The sequence below is a fragment of the Hipposideros armiger genome, unplaced genomic scaffold (genome assembly GCF_001890085.2).
Source record: "Hipposideros armiger isolate ML-2016 unplaced genomic scaffold, ASM189008v1 scaffold_14, whole genome shotgun sequence".
In the NCBI taxonomy this organism is placed as follows: domain Eukaryota; kingdom Metazoa; phylum Chordata; class Mammalia; order Chiroptera; family Hipposideridae; genus Hipposideros; species Hipposideros armiger.
In genome coordinates this window covers 1,956,161-1,981,668 of record NW_017731364.1, presented here as the reverse complement: position 1 = coordinate 1,981,668, position 25,508 = coordinate 1,956,161, and the positions used below count along the sequence as shown (strand labels likewise).

Here is a 25,508-nt window from a genome sequence, read left to right as displayed (position 1 = left end):
AAAGCCTGCACTGCCAGGAGCCCACCTCCAGCAGCCGTGGGGCTGCACTACAAGGCCCATCCAGAGGGAAGCCCCCCAAGAGCCTCTCATCTGGTCATTTAGGGCAAGGTCCCACCTCTCTATGCTCTACGGTGCTTCAATCTCAGAAAAACCCATCACAAATACTAGTACTTTCATACTTGTAATTACTCCAAAAAGCAGTGTCTGAGAAAACCCTGGCCCTGCTGGCTGGTGGCCCTTGGCAGAGGGGGGAGCCACCCCTATGAGCAGGGCCCACCCCACTGGCCCATTCACCTAGGCTCCTTCAGTCAGTAAGAGGGACTGCCAGTGACACTGCTCTTTCACTGTCTGTTCTACGGCTCCTGTCAAAACCATGGCTGAGACAATGAACATTCAGGAAGGGAGCCTAAGCAATGCCCTTCCTCCCCTTCCTCCAGACCATTTGACTCCCTAGAGGTCGACACTTAGCGAAGTCTGGTCCCCAGAAAGCTACACACCTGGACTGTATCACAATGCCTCGTCCCTGCAGGGGAGGCTTTCAAAGCCTTTAGTTCTTCGTAAGCATGGATATAAAAAGCGGTCCTTCTGAAATGTTTCTGCATTTTTGGTCATCTTTTGCCCATGATGATAGCAGATGGTCACAGCCGGACTGTGTCACAGGAGAAACTTCTTTCAGGCCTCAGCGTAGACCATGTCTATGCTGCCAGACAAACCAGTGAGTTTCGTCATCAGACAGCAGCCTTGGCTTGGAGGGGGCTCTGAGCTCAGTTAGGCAGCTTTCCCTTGCCCTGCGCGGTCAGAAATCATCATGTCCAGGATCAACATGTATCTTCCAATTTTTCCTTCCGACTTACGTAACTGTCATCCTTTATCTTGCATAGCCTCAAGTTCTTTTTGGAAAGAAGTGGAAGAATGAAACACATATAACACCGGTATCTTTGCCCTATCCCAGCCCTTTCTAACCTAATGTAAGAAGACCCCTCCCAAAGGGTAGTGCCTCAAACTCAGAAAAACCCATCGCAAATACTAAAAGATTTATTGTAGGTATTTTTGTTACACAATTATGTTACACATTATGAATACAAATACATTTGAACATTAACACAGGGAATGTTAAGTCATTTAATAGTTCTTTTGCAAAAAGATAATTTCTTTAGGCTTTCACGCCTGTAGTACATGATTGATTCTCATTTGGACCAAATCTTCCGTCCTGTAAGCTGTCACAGTCCACTGCTGAAGGGATCTATACACTTGTCCATCACCCTTGCCTGGAGTAGTTCATGTACAGACTAGCCGAGCCTCTCCTACTATTCTGTTATCACTAAGCCAGGGCCCGGGTGCCTTACCAAACAGACTTCCTTCCTCAGATGCTGAATAAAAAAGGGTAGATTTCGCATCATGTCACCTCTCTGCCTTCTTTTCCTGACTCAAACATCTACAGGACTCATGAAAACACGAATTATGTGGCTTGGGTAAGTTTTTTTTTGATGTTGACTCACAGGTTTCAAATTGTCTTCGAGCAGCTTCCTGAGAAGAACCTCGTTGCCTTCCTTGCACAGACGGTTAGGAAGCCTGGGGTAGAACCTCTAATGGCGCTGGACAGCACTGCTGGCCTGCCTTCTCCTCTTCACTTCTCCCTTCCGCCTGCTTGTGGACAATCTAGTCTCACTGCTTCTGAGCATATCCCTGTCTCTTGGCTTCCGCCGTCATTTTTCTACCTTTAAGGCACCCACAAGTGTTTCTTTGAAACTTTTCTTCTTAGGAAGAACTTGACAGAGAACGGTACACAAAATCCACTGACAGGACGAACAATCCTAGCTGGGCCTGTCCCAGGGGCTGCTCCCCACTGGCCACTCGACATGGATCCGGCAGCAGAAGCTCCCGCACCCCGCAAACGGTGTGGGCCCGGCTCTCTGCCCGGCACAGCACAGTTGGTACGAGTCTGCTAAGTGTAGGGATTTGGGGGTGCTGTCTGTTACGAATACCTTAAGAGCTTCTTGGCTACTGTCAAACCTTTTCTGACCTGCCCTGGGCTCTGTCTATCTGATACTGGTTGTAGTAACGCTCCTGTGCTCCATTAAAACAAAAGGATCCTGCTCAGCCTGCGACCTCCCAGGCCTTTGTTTTCCGCACCGCATCGGCGTGTTCTGTAGCTGACGCACGTGGGCTGAGTGCGGAGCCTCCAAACCACAGCCACCTGCTGGGTGCTGAGGCCCAGAGGGTAACGGTTGGGGCTGCCTGTAAGCCCAGCCTACAGAATGGGTGAAATCTCTAGCCTGCCAGACTCATGTGCTGTCTCCTGGAGGGAGACTCAGGCCCAAGGTGTCTTCCTTGAGGACAGCCAGGGGAAAGACCTGACACACATGGCCGGGCCAACTCTGGGACCCTCTCACGGAGCTGCAGAGTGAACAAATGCAAGCTGACACAGCATGCACCCACTCCCAGCTTCACTCTAGAATCAGGAAGTTTCTGTCCTAGAGGGATCTGACCTGGGGCCAAACACACTGGTGTTACACTGAATTAAGTGGAGGCAACGGTTTGATAGCCACGATATCCTGAGGCACGTGGAAAGCAGCCTCCGTCCCCAACTGGCAGAGTCGTCACAGTCCAGAGCTTTGTTTGGATCCAGCTCTGGACCCTGCTCTCCTGAGCGCGTCTTCATTCCACTCACTGATCTTCATTCAATATCCCCATGTGTTTGTTCGTGAGGAAGTCCAGAAAAGGAATGTTGCAAATGGCCTGGTGAATGTTACTCACTGTAATTTCTTTGGGAACCCTGGTCCAAAAAAACAAAGGCTGTTAGGTGCAATTCGCTCAAGCATCTAATAATCAGTTAATTTATCTACAGGACCAGCTCTTGCACAGGCCCTGAAAAAGAGGATAATGATGAGTGACAAGGCATGGTTTAGGGCCACCTGAGGGGCGGGGAGTGGCCAGGTACAGTCTTTCTCTCTTCTTTCCTATTAATTCCTTTTAACTTTGGTGAAGATTTGGCCTACTCTTTTCAGTCAGTGCTTTTTAGGGCTCAAATCTGACTTCCCAGTCACAGGTATGAGACTGATTTCAAAAAGCTGGTGGAATGATTAAGAAAAAAAGACTCTGAGGGTTGAGAAAAGAGGAAGTAAAGTGGAGAGCAGGACAATGACATTTTTGTAATTCAGTCTTAGCAGACTGAAAGCTGAGCCAAAGCACCACAGAACTCTGGGACCGTATTTCCCGTCACTTGGAAAGATGGGGAGATGGGCGTTAGGCCAGGCCAACTGTGACGCTGAATGTTCTTATCTAGGGCATCCAAGTCCCTCCCTGTCTCCACAGCGAGGACGATGGAGGTGAGTGGGGGCAACAGCAGGTGCTCAGCCTCCCTGGATTTCAAGCAGGATCATGAGCAGCATTACTGGGACTCCTGTGTTTCCCCTCGCTTTTTCTTCAAGGCCTCTTGTATCCTGCCCAATGCATTGTATTCCTGTGAAGTCTGATATCTCCCTGATTTAGGCCTCTGCACATCTGCAGGCACTCTGTTATAGTTTCATAAATTTAAGACAGCCATTAAGCACAATGAGATAAAATGTTTCCTTTGAAAGGGACACCAGGATGTGGAACCAAGGCCTGCGTACCACTCTTTCAAGGCCCAGGAAAAGAACAAAATTCTGCGTCCCAATCAGTGGTAGAGAAGCAGCAAAGATGGTGGTGAACCTGTGGGCTTTACAGCCAATGAGATCTGAGTGTGAATCTAGATTCTATCACGTGTCTGCTGGGGAAGCCAGGTAAGATTACATATTTCAAAGCCAGGTTTCCCAATTTCTATAATGGGAGTAAGAGTTCTACAATGAAAAGCAAATTAGGTAACATATGTAATGCCTGGCTCCAACACCTGATATTTAATGGACACTGCTATTATCTTTAATTGCAAAGAGCTGGTATTCCACGTGGTAACATAACAGAGTCCTGCTGAACAGTGTCTATGAAGCAGTGACTGGGGAGATACCAGCCTCTGGGCAAAGCTGAGCTTTCACAACCAAGAGGTTCCCTCAAAATGACCAAGCAGACCCTTCAATCTGTCTGGCTCTGAGAATGTCCCAAGCACTGATACCTCATCTCCTACTGGATTGACTGAAGTATAAAACTTCTTGATGGGCAACTAAATGGTCAGGAAATCTCTGTAAGCCCAATACCACCGATGAAAGAGACAATGGTACCTGTTGTGGGATGCTGTCTGGTATCCAACCGCCAAAGCCTGCCTCAGGATGTCGTTCACCAGCTGCTCTGTAGCCTGCAATAGAAGGTGTGTGACTCCCCAGAATGGCCGTCTGCTTGCGGGCCAGAGGGGGGCATCCAGCCCCATTCCACACCCTAAACTTTGGAAACAACTGTATCTAAGGATCAAAAGCCCTCAAGAGAAAATTTAAGGTCCGAATAATAGGCCACAATGATAGAGGCTGTGAGTCTGAGAAATTATGAATGGGGGTAGTTTTCATTAATCAGATGCTGTTTTTAAGGAAAACAAGCGAAAGTGAGAGTTATTTGTGAGGCACCCCCGCTGTGGGAGGAGACCCACCAAGCGAGGAGCTGCGGAGCTCAGATCTGACTGGGTAAGGAAACTGGTTTTTGTCATCCCCTTGCTCGGGGATGGCACAGTTGTGGCTCTTTGTTGTTGTTGTTGTTGTGACATGTGGAGAAACCCCAACGCTTTGCCTTTGTCACCTCCTAAAGCAATGAGAGCACTGACTCTCACCTCAGACTACTGAAAAAGCACTTGAAATGGCACTGAAAGATATTGTTAGAGTGACACCAGCAAAGAAATTATTATTGGAGATGCTTCAACACTCAGAGGAAACATAATCTAATTCACTTAAAAATCAGGGGGGGAAAAAAAAAAGAAAACTTGAAGCCTGAATAAGATGACAAATCTTAAAACGTGTCATCTCTATTCTATTGCTGTCCTGTCCCTTACTCAAAACATCTCTATTCTTACTCAAAACAGCCTGGCATCCCGACTGCCCAGTCTGGTGTCCCCTCGGCTGCCAGCAGGCACCCACCTTTAAAACCATGTCCTCTACCACCGACGCATACACGTTCTTGTGAAGTGCCACAGGCTGCAGGGTGATTCCAATCTGCAAACGCAAGAGAAAGCCATTTGCTCCTAGCTCTACAGTAAAACAGCCTTTCTCCAAACAAGAACACTTCTTTGATACCCAAAGAGATGTCGGGTTGGAAGAATAACTACAAACTCATGAGGAAGTCATGGGAGAGGATGTGTTTACTCTAGTTCTTCCATGTTTCTGAGTGAATGCTGTTATAATCCTGCATTTGCCCCTGAATCTCCTTCATGGAAGAACATGGTCAGGACATGCCATGAATCCTGATAATGGGATCAACATATTGGAAAGCTTGGAATTAGACTTTAAGGCCCTATCTGCAAAAGGTAATGAAGATAGACTTGGAAATTGTGTCTTGCCCCATTTTTCACTTCCTCCCGCAAGTGAAAATAAATGCTCTATTTCACTCTGGGTCCTCAGAAGCTGTGTAGGTGGCAGACGCTACAGAGCTGGGTGGGTAACTAATTCTCTCCCGTGCCATCAGGTGCATCCATACCACAGGCAGAACACGCGGGAGCTATCAAAATGTCAGGGAAAGCTTAACCTCTGAAGTACTTGGAAATATTGTGACATGCCTCGTGAAGGCAAGGTGTTTCTACTGAGGCAGATGAGAAAAAAGGAGATGAAAAGTAAAAAAACCTGTCTATTATCTAGCTGCCTTTGCTCCAATTCCAAGTTCAACAACCAACCTTTCCACATGTAATTAATTTCTTGCCCAAGGGCTCTGGTGTGGGAAGGCGGGTGCCCAGAAAGCATACCCCGGGTGTTATCAGGCAGAAGTAAATCATACATTTACTTCACCAGAAAAGTCTGCTGTCAGCTTATAAGGCTGAACGTCTGAGCATCTCGCACTTGGTTTGCGCTCCAGCAACATCACAGGCCACAGCCCCTACCTTCTGTGTGATGTCGCCAATAAATTCAGACCCTGGTGTTGGCGGCAGGTAGAACTTCATTTCTTCCTGTTTCTCTTCCTGTTCTTTTTTGATGTTTATCTGTAACGGCTCTGAGAGGTTGAGGACATCCACCTCCTCCTCATTCTCTGGTTCCCTCTTCTGAAACTGCTGCAGGTCCTCCAGTTTCCGGCAGAGGTTGTCAGCCGAGGAGAATGACGACGGGAACTCTAAATTAGAGGTAATCAGTCTTGTGACAGCTGTGGTGACAAAAGGACTTTCCATTTCTATAAGACCAACAGTCTGAGACCCAGGGAAGGAGGGTTTAAGTATCAAGGGAGCTGACCTTTTTTTTGGTTCTAAAACTCTGGATCTGTAATTATGGGAACTGGTAATTCATGAGGTAAACAAGTACAGAGACAGGTAGCTTGTGTTAAGATGTATGTGATGTAACTGCAATATTAGACAAAACAGACAGCACATAATTCTGACACCAAAAAGAAGGTCCTCTGCCCACCCCTCAAATATTAATAATTAAACTGATTTTTTTTTTTCATATTTGAAATCTGGAAAATTCAGAAATGCACAGTAAAGAAATAAAAATCACCCATATTCTCTCACTGCTCAGAGATAAGTATTGTTAATATTTTAGTGTGCCCCCTGCATCCCGTCTTTACTAAGATGATTTATACGAAGTCTAACAAAGAGTATTAGAACTCTGAAGCTAGCAGACGCGCTGGGCATCTTTTAGTGCATCCGTTTCACTTTGTGGATGAATAAGTGAGGTCCAGGCCAGGTACAAGGTGGGCTTACGGGCACCAGCGGGCTGGTCGCACGCCATCCCGCTCCGGCTGCTGCCGTTTGACTGGCTGGATGGGCGCTGACAAAGTAATCAGTCACAGTAACAGAAAGCCCAGTGTGTATGAAATATAATGCTTTCCATATACTACCAGTGAAGCCTGATGTAATCAACATGCTCTCTGCTCTCCAAAGAGCTCAGACATGTAAATCTGCACAACCCTCAAGGTTCTGAGATTCAGTGTTGCTGGAGAGCAGAGAAAGGAGAGGTCACCCTGCATTTAGGGCTCTCAGGAAAGCCTTGTACGAAGTCTTAAAGGACCCCCATAACCTCCCTGTGCGCCAGGTTCCCTCAGACCGGGAGGTGGAGCTTCTGTTTTTCTACAGAAATGGGGCTGGGAGGAGAAAACAACCCTTCTTATTCTTCAAGGTGAAATTCAAAATATTCTCCCCATGTATCTTTTATGCTCTGCTCCCTTGCCCACCTGCCCCTCATCCAGCACAGCTGCTTGTGTCTTTATCATAAAACAATTCACTGTATCTGCAACATTATTAGTTATTTACACCTGTGCCCTCAACGCTGGGTAGCACACTTCCTAGCTAGGTCTGGGAATAAAGTAACAGATAAGACAGTGTCCCCATCTTCAGGGAGACTGGACAGACTCATCTTTGAGGGGTTATAAGGTCACAAAGGAAGGAGAAGTAATTCCACCTGGAGGAAGGGAGGTGGATGAGCGAAGTCTTCCTAGGGAGGAAGACTCCTGAAAAAAACAGAGCGCGCCTAGTGTATGGCCTGGGCCAGAACAGAGTGGTGGGCACACCACCTAGGTACAAATAGTTCTGCAGGGACTGTACTGGCAGGGCGCACAGGGTGGGACACGTGGCCAGAGGTGGAGCAGGCGCCTGTGCCCCACAGTAAGTCTTCGAGTCCTAGGGAAACTGCTGGGACTGAGGAGGTCCCAGAACCACGGAGGCTGAAGAGATGGCCGCATGTTGGGTGTGCCGAGGATGCTCTGAGCCCCCTGAAGGCTTACCTGGCTCGCTGTCGATCTGGGTCAGCACATCCTCAATAGAGTCCCCGTCGCTCCGCAGGCTCTCGGGATCAGGTGGGGTGTAGCCGTGGCAGCGACACCAGTGAGCAATGTGCTTGGTTTTAAGGGGAGTCAGGTGGTGAAATCTTGCATTCTTCTCCAGTATTTCTTGTAAGACTTTTCGCATCGTCATTGCTCTTTGCCACTTAAAAACATTTTTTGAACCATAATCAAATTCAACTTAGCAGCATGTTCCAACAAATCACCCAATTGTAAATCACCATGTTAACTTGTTAGAATTATTATTTTTTTTTAAGAAAAACAAATCTGTGTTACTCCTCAGTTTAAAACAAAACTAAAAGAATTTTTACCGAATGCTTATAAAATAAAATGTATCTCGTATCTTTGGCCTATAAAGTTTTCACCTGGTCTCAACCTGTGATCGCCCACTTCCTCTCCCTCCCCAAACTTCCCCAAATCCATCACACCGACTTTCTCATACTGTCCTAAAAGCATGCCTTTGTACATGCTATTTCCTCTTAGAATCCCACTGTTTGGCATATATCACATTGTATGCACTCAATAAATACTTGATTGAACTTTAATATACTGAAATTCATTTAAAAATTTGAGAATTTTACCAATACAAGAAAAGAAAGTAGACAGACTTTCAAAGGCTAGCTACAATACAAATGTTTGAAGAATCAGATTTTTAATTGAGGAAAAAATTCTACTATCAAATACTTAACAAAATATGCTGCAAATTTTATCATTGTTCCATATGACAAGGTTGATGGAAGCAGCCCGAATGCCCATATGTTTTGGTTTTCTCCCCACAGGCTCTCAGTAATGGGTGCATATTAAATAGGCAGACATGGCATTACCTCAGCAGCTCTCCTTTTTCCAATGTTCCAGCCATAATACTGCTCCACAGACTTTGCAGAAAAACAGCTGGCATCTTCACCTAGAATGCACATATCCAGCCAACTCTGAATAAAATGGTTATGACTTAAATAAAACCTTATTTGCTGAAAGCACGTCCAAAAGTTTCTTTAGGCCTCTTTATTTAAGTTGCTCCTTACTGGCAAGTTCAGATGCAGTATAACACAGAAGATGGGCTTTTTCTTAAAATAGATGTGTGTACTCAAAACACCTCTCCTTGTGAAATCAGCTTCTTTGGTAGAGAAAGAATCTCCTGCCATGAAGCTATTAAAATGAGTGGAAATGGCGTTCTACCAGGAGCCAGGAGACCTGCGATGGAGCCCTGGCGCGGCCATTAACTCCCTAAGTGGCCGGGGACAGCCTACATCACCTCTCTGGGCTTCAGTTTTCTCCTCTGTAAAATGAGACTGTTGGGAAAGATGGTTTCTGAACTGCCTGTCAGCTTTAGTATTTGTATTTGTATCTAAATTTAAAAAGGGGAGGGTGGGTGGGAAGGAGAGAGGAGGAAGCAGAAAGATTTTTGAATTTTATTCTGCTGGGCTAGGAAAATGTCATTACTTCGAGCTACCTCTAAATGGCCCCTCAAATATCAACAGAGAAAAAAAGAAATCATTTCTTTGCTATTACAGTTGGGGGGGGGGGAAAAATAAGCAGGGTAGTCTGTACTTGGCCTATACTTTTCATCTTCCCATGAATGTGATATAATCTGCTCATCACTTCCCTCTAAGTGTCCATGTGATCTTGCCCGACAGCACACACCTAAGGGCTGTCAATTCTGTGAGAACAACTGGGGCTGAGAAGCCAATTATTCTGGCTAGCCAATGATGGGCAGTGACAGAGCAGACTTCACTCTTGGAGGTCATGACAATCGTGCATTTCTGCCAAGTGCGTGATAGTGCGTGGGAGAGGAAAGAAGAATAGCTTTGGAGTCAGAGAGAACTGGGCTATATCCTGCCTCACCACCCATAGCTACTGATCTTGAGCGAGTTGCTTATCCTTGCTTATCCTCAGTTTTCTCGTTTGTAAAACAGAGATGACATCACCTATCCCATAAGAGACTGGGATTGAATATGACAGTAAATGTAACAAGCCTGCAGAGAGTCTGGTGCATTGTAGGCAAATGCTAATTTCTTTCCTTATTAATAAACATTAACAACTAATGCAGTTTTAATTATACACAACAGATTTATGATTTATATACAAAAATAAATGTCAGAAATTCCTTCTATAGATCACAGTGAAGACAATACATGATTAACCAGTTGACCAAGATATTTTGAATCCTAAAACCCTGCAAATGAGCAATAGCTGTAGCAAAAACCTCCTTAAGATAACTACCACATCAGTTTCAATTTATATACAAGTGATTTAAGTGGACTCAATATGCCAAGTAGGTCACCTCTTAAAAAACAAAATGCATCCGTATATTAAGTAAAACTGTCTTACTTTTTGCAGTGATTAATGGGATCTTCTTTACTACTGCTGTTAAGAGTTGCTGGATAGTCTCTAAATGGTCTATCCTGAGAAGGATAAAAGAAAAGAAAATCAAGGTTGTAAATACACACAGCATTTTCTGGCTATATATATATATATATATATATATATATATATATATATATATATATATATATATATATATATATATATATATATACATGAATTTACATACATATTCCCCTTTTCTGAGGGAATTAAAACTTAAACCGATTATATTGGCAGGTCTTTCCTTCCACAGAGCCCTCTTTATAAAGGAAGATCATTCTATGCTTAAAAAAAAAACCATGAAGACTAAATAAACAGATGAGAGGGCCGGCCGAGTGGCGTGTTGGTTAAGAGCTGGCTTGGGACGCCAGAGGGCCCCGGTTCGGATCCCACATATGAGGGCCAGTGACACTGCCCTCTACAGCTAAGATGCTGAACAACAGCTCAACCTGGAGCTGGGCTGCCGTGAGTTGCTGGTGACAGCATAGGCTGCAGCCCCTGCTGTAGTGGGTTGCCATGGGCTACTGTGTGTAGCCAGCAGCCAGTGTGAGCGGCCAGCAGACAGCGTGAGCGGCCGTCCAGAAGCCGGCGACTGATCTGCCTCGCCCGAGAAGAGTGCAATGATGGTGCCAACTTGGGCCAGTGAAGCAACGTCCTCCACAACTAGACTGAAGAACAAAAGGACAGCAACTTGTCTGTTTCTCATCCCCCAATTCCCCAATAAAAATCTTAAAAAAAAATAAAATAAAATAAACAGATGAGACCCCAGGAATAGCAACTGATGCAAATATCACATTTTATCTATATTTGTAAAAAGCCACTAATTTCTTTTCAGTATGACTACCACTGTATGGTAAAATTCGATCATACAGATACCTATCTTAGGGTTGCTTAGTACAGTTCATGCTGTCACCTATCATGTGAAAGTGGTTATTTTTCTATTGTTGCCAGCAGTTTGAGATACATCAAAGTATGTGGTCAGAGGTGGGTTCCCAATTTGGAAACTGAAAAACCTCATGAAGTATTTCTAGAAGAAGCAATGAGTGCATATGGCCCATGAAAAGAGAGCTGTTTAATTAGGCAGGTGTGTAGATACTGGGACACAAAATTTGTACACACCTGAGTAATTACATCATGAGGAATCCCATACCCAAGGATTCAGAAAAAAAAAAAAAAAAAGTACATGCTGGCAAGCTCCACTGGAGGGAGATGTACAATTCCACTTGAGGCTTCTGAGGCGACAAATCAAGTGCCACCTCTAGATCACATCAATGCGTAAATTAGACTCTTGCGCTGTGCGTCGAGTGGTAATACTTGTTCACACAGAAGGTATCCACCTCTAAAGGGGCTTATCTCCACACACACACAACTTTATATATACTGTCACAGGCACGGCTGTTAGAAAGTATCATAAAAATATCCAAAGCACAACTTGCTTAGAAAAGACTAAAATAATTACTTAATGACATAGTTTCCAAGCTCAGAACTTTCTTCTGTTTTCACGGCTGTCTGGCTCTCCTGAGAGAGGCAGCTTGGCCCAGGAGTTTCTGGTTCAGTCTTCACTACAAGGAAGAGCAACAAAAAGAGAGTTGTTAGGCTCAATGATGAAAGGACACGTGCAGGCAGCAACAAAAGCCCTTCCAGTGAAATGCAGTGAGGAAACTGCCACACCAGCTGTTGTAGGGGCACAGCTAGGGGACTGAGATGGCGCCTCTCAGCACAGGGTCAGCAGACAAGGGAAGAACTGTTAGCCTGGGTCTCATGGGGAGCAACTCCAGGCTCATGACAAGGCAGGGCAATAAAATGGCTTTGTAGACGTTTCTTAAAGGGCCAACAACATTGCTATGTAAGCTCCTCCCCCCTGACCCCCAATCACACACTTGAACATTGTCACATTAAAACACAACACTGGCCTGTTCTAAGCTCTAATATCCTTTTGGATATTATCTCTCCCACTGAGTTTATCAACTTTCAGCATTATTTCAGTGTTCTGAGATAAAAGTCAGAAAGCAAAAATCAGATCCAGATCCTCTGTGCTAGGAAATATCCAAGCTATACTAATAACATCAGGCTTCTAATATTTACTAAATCTATTCTTGATGCAAGACAGGTGCACATGTCTTCCATCACTTCTACCGTCTTCTTTGATCAAAACACCAGGACCACACACTATGCTTCTGTACCAGCTTCCCTGCTTTCAATCCCTTCCCCTTACCATCTATCTTGTACATCAGCACCAGAAAACTTTCCTGAAGGAACCTTTTAGTGTCATTTCCCTTTTCAATCTCTTTTGGTAGTTTCCTATAACAGGGATCTACAAATGACATCTCCTAGTACATCTTTTCCCCCCTTTTTATTGCTGCATAACTAGCATAAAGTGTGCAAAAATTCAATGTACAGGTCGATAAACTTCCCCTATGTATACACCTACTACTCCAATCAAGACACAGTATTTCCAGTCTTCAACCAGACTTCCTTATGCTTTTGGCAGGTTGTCCCCGCCAGAGATACCACCTTTTGTCCACTCAGAATTTCATGTACCTGGAATCATACTGTACATACTCGTTTGTATCAGCATCATTTTAGCTATGAGAAATCAGTGTGATGGGCATTCTTGTATGTCTTTTGGTGGACGTATGCACACATTTCCTAGAAGTGTATTTGCTGGAACATAGGGCAGATGTATGTCTAATTTTATTAGAAACTGTCAGACTGTTTTCCAAAGTGATTATATTAATTTATTGTCCCACCAACAGTGTGTGCGAGTACCAATTGTTTCACATCCTTACCAACACTTGGTGTTGCCCATCCTTTTAATTTTGGTGACAGAATGGTATCTCACAATGATTTTAATTTGTATTTCCTTGATGACAAATGAGACTGAACAACTTTTCGTATCAGTTTTTGATCTTTAAAAAAACTAGTGCCAATCTTTCCATATTGATTTTTAGGTCTGTGTATACTCTGTCTATGATTCCTTTGTTAGATGTATCTATTGCACATATCCTTGAGTCTGTGGCTTGACGTTCACTCTTAATTTTGTCCCTCTGATGAAGTGAGGTTCCCGTTGTGAATAAAGTCCAATTTATCAATCTTTTCTTTTATGACTAATGTTTTTGTGTGTTCTCTGCCCAGGGTCACAAAGGTATTTTCATATTCTCTTCTAGAAGCTTTACTATTTTACTTTTCACATTTAGGTCTATGATGCAACTCAAATTAATTTTTGTTTATGGTGTCAGGTGGGAGCCAAAGTTCACTGTTTTCCCAAATGTATATATCCAATTAAGCCAGCGCTGCTTATTGAAAAGAACATTTATTGTAAGTCAGGTGACCATACATACGTATAAGTCTATTTCTGGGCTCTCTTTTCTGTTCCATTAGTCTGTCTATTCTTGAACCAATACCACACTATCTCAATTACTGCAGCTTTATAGTACATATATTAATATCTTGTCATCTAAGTCCCCTAGTTTTTTGTTCGTTAAGACTGGCTCAAGCTATTCTAGGCCTCTGTATTTACTTATACATTTTAGATTTAGCTTGTCAATTTCTATGCACAACAAAAACAACACTGTAGCGATTCTGATTGGAATTATATTGAATCTATATGTCATTTTTGGTGAGAGTTTTTTGTTTTTTTTTAAAGATTTTTATTGGGAATTGGGGGATGGGAACAGCGCTGGGGAATTGGGAGAAGGGGATCAGACAAGTTGCTGTCGTTTTGTTCTTCAGTCTAGTTGTGGAAGACGTTGCTTCACTGGCCCAAGCTGGCACCATCATTGTGCTCTTCCCGGGTGAGGCAGATCAGTCGTTAGCTTCTGGACGGCTGCTCACGGCGGCTGCTGGCCGCTCATGCTGGCTGCTAGCTACTCACTGTAGCCCATGGCAACCCACTGCAGCAGTGGCTGCAGCGTACGCCGTCGCCAGTGACTCACGGCAGCCCAGATCCAGGTTGAGCTGTTCAGCATCTTAGCTGTAGAGGGCAGTGTCACTGGCCCTCATATGTGGGATCCGAACCGGGGCCCTCTGGCGTCCCAAGCCAGTTCTTAACCACTGCGCCACTCGGCCGGCCCTGGTGAGAGTTGTTAATGTCAGGTGTTTCAATAAATTAATATGATGTATTATATTTATAATTAATTATCCATAATTTTAAAATTATATTTATAATGGTATATCCTTCCATTTATTTAGGTCATTTTAATTTCTCTCAGAAATGTTTAGTAGGTTGTTAGCATTTAATTTCTATACAGAAATGAAAATTATTTTTATATGTATATTGACTTTAGTTGAGTGATCTTGCTAATTTCACTGTTTGTAATACATATTCCCCCAACCCCTAGTGATTCCAAGGCTTCAATAAACAGAAAGAAGTCCTCAGAAAAAGTTCAGATACTTCAGAGTTATGGGTGCAAGTACACTCACTCTAATCTGGCACTCAAATAATTATAGAATTATATAATGAGCAAGCTGAGACAGCTATTCTACTAGAAAAATGAAAACATACTCTCAAAGGCTTGTACCTAATAGCCCCAGACTGGAAACAATTCTAATGTCCACCAACAAGAGAGAGGGTAAACAAATTGTGGTACACTCCTACAATGTGGAATACTGCTCAGTATCATGGATGAATCTCAAAACATTATGGTAAATAAATGAAACCAGATACAAAAGAATACATGTCCTTCCACTCATATAAACTTAAAAAATAGACAACTAATCTATTGTAATAGAAATCAGAACAGTGGTTACCTGTAGGGGGTGAGAATTGACTGTAAGGGACACAAGGTGATAGAAATTTCTATATCTTTTTTTTTTTTTTAAGTAGTGAAAGAGCAGTTTATTAGAAGAAAAAGTACACTCCAAAGAGGTAGAAGTGGGCCCGAGCAGAAGGCAGTAGCTCAAGAGTCATTATTAGAAGAGAAAGTACACTCCAAAGAGTTTGAAGCAGGCCCAAGCAAAAGCATGGCTCAAAAAGGCCAGAAATTTCTATATCTTAAGTGGGATGTTACATGGGTTTATACATTTGTCAAAGCTCATCAAATGGTATGCTTTGTATTTCACTATATAAAATTTTACCTCAATTAAAATCATAACAGAGATGTTCTGGCCCCAGTCTAAAATTAATTGAATTAGAATCTACATAAGGAAGGCCTATGATATATATACCTACTATTGAAGAGAAATACTGGTCCAGCATTTCTGTCATCAGCTATCTGGATCAGGGGTTGGGAAACTTTTCCTACAAAGGACTAATCAGTAAATACTGTGGGCTTTGTGAGTCATGATTTCAGTTGGAACTTGAGTAGTTCGACCTCTGAGGTTGCAGCACATCCAGAGACAATACGTAAATGAATGGGCATGGCTGCATGTCAATAAACCTTTATTTAAACAACAGGCAGCAGAGTAGTTGGCCAACCCCTTACAGCATTAGATGGTCATGTTTAAGTTACAAATCCACCTCTTCTCAAGACTATTATGAGAGATCCTGGCATGCCTGAAAAGCAGACATATTTCATATTCCAACTGCACTGCTTTCTATACTTGAGAAATATACAGAGTATCTCCAGACTTCAGTGTCCTCATTTGTAAAATGGGTGTAACAGCTATTCTGAAGTACTGGGATAAGTAGTGATATAATAAAGTAGCTAGCATGGTGCCTAGTACATTTTCAGTTACACAAGACAGCTATCACCATTATTACAGATGTTATCAATGTCAAAACGTGCTGTTCTAATCCAATGCACTATCTTAATCTACTCAATGGTCAGAAATGTCCTCAACTTGCCAAAGTCTGGTTCTACCTAAACCTCCTTTACACGTCTATATACCCCAGGAGTCCCTGTTATTGGTCTACTTCCTAAACAAGCACTGAGTCTCTGTCCCTACTGTCCACTTAGCCTGGCTTGCCCCTGGACCTCTTCACAGCTAAAAATCCTTTACTCTTTGAAAGTCCAGGTTATAGTCCATGTCCCATACAGGGGAACAGTCCATGTCCTATCCCTCTCCACACTGCCCTAGCCCTGATCAGACATCCAAGATTGAAATATTTCAGCATTCACTTTCCAGGACACTTATCCTGCATTTATAAATCATTGCTTACTCTCTTCAACCTGATTATAAGCTCTTGGAGGACAGAAATGATGCTTTATGTACCTGTATGTTTTTCTCAATGTGAAGTCTACTACATAAACAGTACATATTTTTGAGGTGACTGAGTCACAGATGTTGAAAATTCAAGGGATTCAGATTACAGTAATGTCTTGCATAAAACTTGTGGGCAAATAAGTTGTGAGAAACTACATACCTTTTGTAACAGTTGCTGGAGCACAGCTGGGGACAACTGGTGCTGGGGCAGCTACAGGCAGAACAGTAGGTGATTTATTGGCAGAAAATGACTGAACCACTAACAGGCAAAAAAGGAGGGGAGGATATAAGAAATACAGAAATTATTTTAATGAGGATGCTCTAACTCCCAAGTGATAACCCCATTTTCAACTAATAGCACAAAAACAATCTCAGTAAAACAGTACAACAGAAATGATAGGGTCCTTTTTAATACAGTGAGTTTGACAAGGTGGGTTGTTTACTATTCGTCTTAGGGTCAATGAGCCATTATCTTCAACTGTGGAAATGAGGACTTGTCATTAAATTAAGGAAATAAAAATCCAACTAACCTGAACGCTCATAAATGCCCCAAATATTCCCCCTCTACTTAACTTTAGAAATATGCAGCTATTAGAAGCCAACGGACCACTTGGGCTTTACTTTCAGTCCCAGAGTTGGTGCTCTAGAGTTCAAGGTGCCAGGGAATACTGCAACAGCTAAAGGGCAAGCTGTAACATGGGAGGAGCAGAACCAACTGATAGACCAAACTTGGCACTTTGCCCCAAGACGGGCCTAGAGACAACTACCTACGACAGGCCCACCGGGAAGGACTTACCTTTATTCACAGGCATCAGTATAGTCTGCACACCTCCCGATGTATTTACACTGAGTGGTTTGAGCTGGCTGGGGATTGTCAAGACAGCCTGCTGGGGATTGGATTGACTGGAGTGAATCTTTAACAATCCTAAAATAAGTTGGAAGATAAGGCCAAGTTGAAGATCAGATGCTTCCTGAAAGTTCCTGCTCTCTTTACCATTCCTACTTTCTTATGAGACGAAGTTCTTAGGACATTTACCCTTTCAGTAAACAAAGAGCTAGAAGCATGAGGCAATGGTTGTGGCAGAGTTCACAATGAAGCAATGGTATGACAACAATGATTTATTTTTACCGTGCCATCACAAATACAGAAATTTTTGGAAAAGCAGAGCTAATAGCAGAGATAGTCATCCAGAGTTCTACTGCAGAGACAACCAGTATTGAACATTCTGAGGCAGTTCTTTTCCACGTTTGTTTCAACAATTTGTTTTGTAAATAGCTGTGATAGGTACAAACGATATAAAATTTTGTATTTTGATTTGGATAACTGTTGTTTTCCTACATAAAAACCTTCTCTGGGGCTGGCTGAGTGACGCGTTGGCTGGGGGTTGGCTTGGGACACCAGCTCTGAGCAGCAGGGCCCTAGTTCGGATCCCACATGAGGGCCAGTGATGCTGCGCCCTCTACAGCTAAGATGGTGAACAACAGCTCGACCTGGAGCTGGGTTGCCGTGAGTCACCGGGGACGGTGTAGGCTGCAGCCCCTGCTGCTGTGGGCTGCCATAAGCTACCGTGAGTGGCTGGCAGCCAGTGTGAGCGGCCGTCCAATGGCTGGCAAGCAACTGCCTCACCCGGGAAGAGTGCAATGATAATACCAACATGGGCCAGTGAAGCAACGTCCTCCACATCTAGACTGAAGAACAAAAGGACAGTAACTTGTCTGTTCCCCTCCCCCAATTCCCCAATAAAATCTTAAAAAAGAAAACCTTCTCTGGCTCCTGACTGCCTAGCGAAAGTTTCCAAAATTAGTTTCAAAGCATTCAGAGTCCATTTTAATCTGGTCCCAATTTATCTGCATCTCTTTCACACCATCCCTTTACAGCTAATCTTTCTATTCATCATAACTTATAATTTCCTATCTCTGTGTAGCTCCTCTTTTTCAAACATCAGATAGTTTCAACTTATCATTTTAGAAAGGGTCATCCTCTCCCACTTTCCTTTCAAGGTCATTTCCATATTCCCATTTCCATTATGGAACTAGTGTAGGCAGTCAGAGGGTTAGTAAAAAGTGACCAATTTTATTGTGAGAGAGCACATAAGACACAACACAAACACATTGTAACATTTACTTAAAAACAGCATCAGTGGCCAAAGGTACTTTAAGGCACTGGAAAGCAGTTGGTTTAAGGAAAGGAATGATCTTAAATACTTTCTAGAACAAAGCCTTAAATAAACAAGGAAATCTTTCTTTGGAAAAGACGAGTGTTAAATCAGTTAAGTTATAAATATTTACTGAGCTGTGCCCCTAGAGAGTATATACAATGACCTGGTGTTTTCATATTTTTAAAATTCTGACTTCTTTTAAAATATTACATGCTTGTCAGCCGGAAAGTAAAAAGCATTAAAAGGCTTAAAACTAAAAATAGCCATCCTTTCCTCTACCTCCCTAGCCTCATCTAGTTCCCCAGTAGCATCCAGTTTAACCCTTCTGGTCCTTTGGTTCTTTTAATATTTATCTCAGTAGTTTTAAAAGAATGTATACATTGTAGGCCTTGATAAATTATGATGTAACATTTTCATGTTATAGACTGACTTACTATTTATAAGGGTAGATAAGCACTTTAAGGCACTTATACCCTTTCTTTCTTAATACTCCAGTATTGTTCTCTATTGGTCCAAAGAATACCATAATACTATGATTCCATTTTATCTTCTGGGCTTAATAATTTCTTCCTTTTTCATTTGCTTAGTTGTCTTTCAACATCTTCCTCAGTCTTCCTACCTCCTTCAAGAATGCTATAAATTACCCCTTAATACAATTCTCCACATAATCAAATCTCCTAAATAATTTACAGCTCCAGGCTGGCCGAGTGGCTCAGTTGGTTAAGAGCTTGCTCAAGAGTGCGAGCTCTGAGCAACAGGGTTGCTGGTTTGATTCCCAGCCCGAGCTGAGTTGCCACTGAGCTGCCAACAGGTGGCAGGATGGCTCAGCTAAAAATAATAATGATAATAATAATAATAATAATAATAATAATAATAATAATAGTTATTATTATTATTATTATTTACAGCTCCAATTTTTAGAAGCAATAGCCTTCCTGGAGCTCTCTGATCTGCTCCAATTTGGACTGTTGCTTTCTAGGCCTGCGGTAAAGATCTCCTGGGGACATCCTTCGCTGTTACCCTGGAAGTCCCCTTTGCCTTCCTTCTATGTTGGATCCTGTTTTCTTCCTCTTTCTTGGTTGACAGCTCTTCACGCTGGTAAAACATATGTTAGTAATGTCAGGAGACAGGGTGCATAGGGAATACATTTGAAACTTTGCCTGTCAGAAAATATTTCTATTCTCACACTTGGTACTGGCTGACTATAGAATTTTAAACTGAAAGTAATTTTCCCCTAGAATTTTGAAAAGCAATATCCTAGCTTCCAGCATTGCTACTGATAAGTCCAATGATAACGTAATTTCTGAACTTTTCTTATTCTGATAGCTTTTAGGATCTTCTCTTTGTCCTTGGCGTTCTGATTTCATGAACACATTGTGCCTCTGTGTAAACCATCTTTTATTCATTGTGTTGGACACTGACTGTGCCTTTTGAACCTGGAAGTTCGTGCCCTTCAATTCTGGGATAAACTGTTCCCTTTCTTGGGTCATTTCCTTCCCACTAGTTTCTGTTTTCTTTCTGGAACTCCTTTTAGTCTGATGTTGCCAAGGCTCCCTGATACATCACCGAATTTTCTTTCATAGTGTCTACTTCTTGGTCCATTCCCTGATGCCACTCTGTGCCCCATAGTTAAATCTAAAGGCTGCAGCCAGTGGTCCTGTTAAAAGGTAAGGCAGATCATGTTACTCCTTAGCTTAAAGCCTTCCAGTGGCTTCCCTTGGAGTAAAAGTCAAGTTCTTAAAATGACCTACAAAGGCCCTGCGTGATCTGGCCCCCATCACCCAGATTCCACCTCCAAGGCTCGCTCTCCTGTGCTCACTCTGCTCCAGTCACAGCGGTGACTAACCTTGTTCTCCATAGTTTATAATGCACACAAAACATTTAACTAAAAAATGAATGGTCAATAGGCAATAGTTTGACTCTTTTATGACAACGTGATAGGGAAAGTTTCAGCAGCAGCATCTAATGAAATCAGAACTTAAAGCAGGGACACTTCATGTATTGCACGTTAAAAACGTAATCATAAAAGGGGAGGGCATCCGTTTCTTACAACTGTCACTCCTGTTTCTACTCCAGTCTTGACATGGTGCTTCCAAACCTTCAGTTAGTACAGCAAGCACTCCCTGTGCTAGAACTTGATCCATTTTAACTGGGAGGCAGAAGTCATGGGGAAAATATACTGGTCTTAAGCTTTTCGTCTCTAACTACACCCAAATAAACAAAACATAGGGGTCTGGTTTAGAGTCATGTATGGAATGTAGTGATTGTAATAACAATAACAAAGAACAACAATATCCACAATCTTTTATCTAAAGGTACTAAAGTATATGTGTGTATTTACTTGTATGTATGTATGTATGTGTGTGTGTGTGTGTGTGTGTGTGTGTGTGTGTGTGTATCAGTGATATTCAGGATTTGTGTTTATTAGTGCCAGCTGGTATACTGTTATCAATCTACAATAAGACATTAATCTGTTACATTAATACAGAAATTATGAGTGCTCAGAAACTTTGGCGACAGTTTGGCATTGCTGTGGCATTCTTTATTACATTTTACAGAAGTATCTGTACTGGATTAGACAAACAAAACTGATCTCTCAAGTTTGAGAAGCAATGTTGTATATTATATCAGCCCATGGCATTGGGGACAGCATGGTATAATCAAACACATTAATATTTCTGTGGCAAAACATGAATATTCATATAGAGTAGCATAAATAGCTTGTCAATAGAGGTCCGATTTCACCCTAAAATTAGTTATGAAAAAAAACTTTGGTTTTCATAGGTTTTTGGATTTTAGAATTGCAGGTAAGGGAATATGGACTAACAACAATGATAATACTGAAAATAACAACAGCAGCAATTATTTATATAATGGCTAGTAAATGTCAGACATGTTTTTATATAGTAACTTATTTAATCCTCTCAACATTATGGGGTAGGTATTACTATCAACCTCATTTTATAGCTGAGGAAACTGAAGCAAGTTATTTTAACTAAGGCAATGTGGCTCTAGGATTTGTGCTGTATGTTACCCAACAAAGTAAAAGGTACACTTTTCTGGGGCCCTTTAGTGTGGGCACAAAGCTATCATGCATCTTATCAGACCTCAGACATGTCACTCTAACACTACCCAATATAACTAATGTTAAAAATCATGACTTGGGAAAAAAAACAAAGAAAGAAAAAGAAGTTACCAGGTGCTGTGGGGAAGGAAAAATGGGAGTTATTGCTTAATGTGTATAGAGTTTCTGTTTGGGGTGATCAAAAATTTTGGAAATAGGTAGTTGTGATGGTTGCATAATATTGTGAATATAATTAATGCCACTGAATTGTACACTTAAAATGGCTAAAATGACAAGTTTTATGTCAGGTGTATTTTACCAAAATAAAAACATAGTTTTAAAAAAAAATAATTACTTGGAGTCACCAAGGCTAGTTTATATTTCACCTGCTTTGTTTGTGAAAGCAAAGAGATGTGTGATGTTTTATAATGAGTTCCATTTAAAACTAGTAATAAAAAAACCTGATACTTTAAGGTCTGCACAAAATAACATGATAAAATACCCAATGGGATTCCAGATGGCTAAGGTTTTATTATATCATTAAAAAATTATTATTCAATCTTCAAAACCATCTCAGACTTAAAAATTTATAGATTTTAAATAAGAATAATTTATCTAAAAAGCAGCTACCTGGAAAAAGTTGCTGACTTAATTATTTTTAACGACTTATTATACAAAATATTGTTTAAGACCTTCCAAAAATATTCTAGCCCAGAGAAGTGAGGGAGAAATAACATCATTGTGTACAGCTGACCTGACACTGTGGCTTTTCCGGAGATGGGGTTTGTGGTAGACACCAGGGACGTGGCACTGATGACAGAGGGAGCAGCAGCCTTGCAGGTTCCCACGCTGGTCTGGCTCACACACACTTGTTGCTGCCCCGAAGTTTTCATTACAGAACCGACAGTAGATGACGAACTGGGAGCTGTTCCTTCTGACTGCTCATCCGCAGGGCCAGGAATAACAGAAATTAAAAAGAAAGCAGTGTAACTTACTTAGAACAGTGACTTCCATGTAGCATACTCAATCAATATTACCTATTAGCTATTATTACCTACCTAGGAAATGTCATGCCATTTGAAAGGATTTCTGGGAGTGACCAGCTAGCTCAGTTGGTTAGAGCGTGGTGCTGATAACACCAAGGTTGCTGGTTCGATCCCCGCATGGGCCACTCCTTAAAAGAGTCAACTATGCCATTGTAACATGAAAACAATGTGTAACCAATGACCATGACTGTTCCCCAATAAAATTTAAAAAATAAAAAATTAAAAGATTTCTTCTCTAGTTCAATGGGTCCTACACTTTTAGATTTCATGGACCAGGAAAATTTTAACATTAGGAGATATCACAGGGTTACCACATTAAAAAAAAAGTTGACCACCTATTATATTATAGGTTGTTTCAACACTAAAAAATGGAGGATGGATATAATCTCAATGTAAAACTGGAATAAAATGAACTTTATGAAAAAATATAATGTTTTAAAGTCAGTCACAATCATTCAACAAATGTCTACTACATGGCCCAGAGACAAAAGCCCTCAAGGAGAGGGTTACCAAATTGTGATGACGCCATAGCAGGCAGAGGTACAAGGCACCACCACAAACGAGAGAAAAGTGACTACTTCTCCTAGGGATGCAGAGGGGAGAGTACTGGGAAAAGCTTCAGGTAAAAATATGTTGTAGCATGTATCAGTACTTCATTCTTTTTTACAGCTGAACAACAGTCAATTTTATGGCTACAAAACATTGTTTATCCAAACCAATAATAAAAAGACAATAAATAACCCAACTAAGTAATGGGCAAAGAATCTGAATAGAATCTGAATCTGAATACCATTCTCTGAAGATTTACAAATGGCAAAAAAACCACACGAAAAGATACTCAATATCAAAAGCTATCAAGGAAATGAAAATCAAAACCATAATGAGATATTACTTCATACCCACTAGGCTGGCAATAATAATAATAAAAAAAAAATAGACAAGAACAAATGTCAGCAAAGATGCAGAAAAGCTGGAACCCTCATCCGTTGCTGGTAGGAATCTAAAACGGTGCAGCCGTTTAGGAAAACAATTGGGCAGTTCGTCAAAATGTTAAAGGTAGTTACTATATGACCCAGAAATTCCTATCCTAGGTATACAGCCGAGAAATGAAAACATATGATTATACAAAAACTTGCAAATAAATGTTCATAGCAGCATTATTCATTATAGTCAAAAGGTTTCAGAAATAACCCAAATGTCCATCGACTGCTAATGAGTACAGACTTTCATTCTGGAGTGACAAAAAAATGTTCTACAACTAAGATAGTAGTAATGGTCGCACAACCTCGAGAATGTAATAAAAACCACTGAATCGTACACTTTAAAATGGTGAATTTTAGGGTATGTGAATTATATTTCAATTTTTTAAAAAGAGCAATACGGCCCACTGGTGTGCCTGCTGAATATCTTCCTTCTGTTTTTACTATTTTTATGTTTCATTATGATTTTCTACTGTCATGCTAATTCTCACCTGTTGTGCAGTACCATTTGCTGAGAGGGCCACCGCAGGGGAAGTGGCAGTTGTGATAACCCCTCCTGCTACTCTCAGCATTGTGGTTCCAGGCTTTGAGAGTTGTGAGGTGGCTGGCACAGACTTCAATGTGCCATCAGATATTTTCATTAGAGACGCCTGTCCCCCAGGGGCTGCCTGCAGAAACAAAATGGGTTGAAATAATCACGTTACCCAGGTTAACAGGCACAACTTATTACTTACTTATATATGCCCCTAGAATTACAGCATGTCCAAGAGAGTCTTGCTAGTCAAAACTATATGAAGTGTTTGTACACTTTTCCAACAAAGTCTCAAGTTTATGGCTTTTTACTTACAAATGTTCCTTTACCCACTAATGCAGAACAAGTAAATGAATGCAACTGTAAGTCGCTTCTTGGCAGCAGTGTCTTCAAAGATACCAGACCATTTGTTATCAAAATAATTCAGTCTCAAGTACTCTTAAATGTACATATGACAAAAATCCAATATCCATTTCATGCTTTGAGAACTGTTTACCTATATAGTCATAAAAAATGCCCTGTTTTTAATAAATGGTGTCATACTATCTTATCCTTCTGTACTTTGCTTTTTTCATTTGGTAAGATTTTGAGATCTAGCTATAGATTCTCATACAGGTGATTATGATATTCCCTCACCCAGTTAAAATTCTGTCATTTTTCTTTGGCTTATACTAAAGAATGCTATAGAAATACGCACCAACCCCCAAGAGCATCACTTACTGTACGGATAATATGGCTGAAAACACCTATTACACTATTCAGAATCTCCTATATGAGGTCCCTCCAGAGAAATTTTAGAGTGAAATATCAAGAAAATCTTTCTTTTAAGGAAGTACTATATGGTTACTTTTTTTTGTCTCACAAATAGTATAAACTTTATGACTGATCATGCTTCTCATTTTGCTTTGGCAAATTTTATTAGCTCTATAGGACATTACTATTTGCATATCTAAATAACTCTCTGGCCTTACCTTCTCATTCTACTTGTATTTCCCAAATCTCAACATTTTGTTCATATTTTTCTATCCTATTTTATTGTTACTTTTCTTATGTAACCTTAACTTCTTTGTGGAAAGAGATAAATTGTAAATATGTAAATAAATGCCACGATCACCACATATTTGGGGTGTGTCTATTTACCTGGGTGAACAAAGTAGTTTTTTGTCCAGAGATGACTTTTAATGTTTGCTGTCCTTGTGCGGAAGATGTGCTTACTCCCAGTGTTCCTTGGACCACTGACCCAGTAGTCAATTGTTTTCCAGATGTCTGGGGTGATGGCTGGCCAACTAAAAACGTCCCCTTAAGTTAGAAAATATAAAGGCTTAATCAGTAATTTGTTAAATT

General features: G+C 41.5%; 1 protein-coding gene across 4 annotated transcripts in view; it reads right to left on the bottom strand.

The window, feature by feature from the left end:
• Nucleotides 1-1,019: 1,019 nt before the first annotated feature.
• YEATS2 (YEATS domain containing 2) overlaps nucleotides 1,020-25,508 on the bottom strand; it is an 82,102-nt gene continuing 57,613 nt past the window's right edge. For 3 of the 4 annotated variants that reach the window (XM_019668403.1, XM_019668418.1, XM_019668411.1), the window contains 13 exons: nucleotides 25,305-25,463; nucleotides 24,124-24,300; nucleotides 22,361-22,544; nucleotides 17,180-17,308; nucleotides 16,544-16,642; nucleotides 11,699-11,801; nucleotides 10,204-10,277; nucleotides 8,700-8,779; nucleotides 7,819-8,020; nucleotides 5,990-6,216; nucleotides 5,037-5,111; nucleotides 4,197-4,270; nucleotides 1,020-2,776 (listed from right to left, as the gene is read on the bottom strand). In XM_019668403.1, the coding sequence (XP_019523948.1) occupies nucleotides 2,668-2,776; nucleotides 4,197-4,270; nucleotides 5,037-5,111; nucleotides 5,990-6,216; nucleotides 7,819-8,020; nucleotides 8,700-8,779; nucleotides 10,204-10,277; nucleotides 11,699-11,801; nucleotides 16,544-16,642; nucleotides 17,180-17,308; nucleotides 22,361-22,544; nucleotides 24,124-24,300; nucleotides 25,305-25,463 (1,692 nt within the window). In that variant the 3' untranslated portion in view covers nucleotides 1,020-2,667. The remainder of the gene's footprint in view (nucleotides 2,777-4,196; nucleotides 4,271-5,036; nucleotides 5,112-5,989; nucleotides 6,217-7,818; nucleotides 8,021-8,699; nucleotides 8,780-10,203; nucleotides 10,278-11,698; nucleotides 11,802-16,543; nucleotides 16,643-17,179; nucleotides 17,309-22,360; nucleotides 22,545-24,123; nucleotides 24,301-25,304; nucleotides 25,464-25,508) is intronic. The other variant, XM_019668428.1, reaches the window with a different exon arrangement.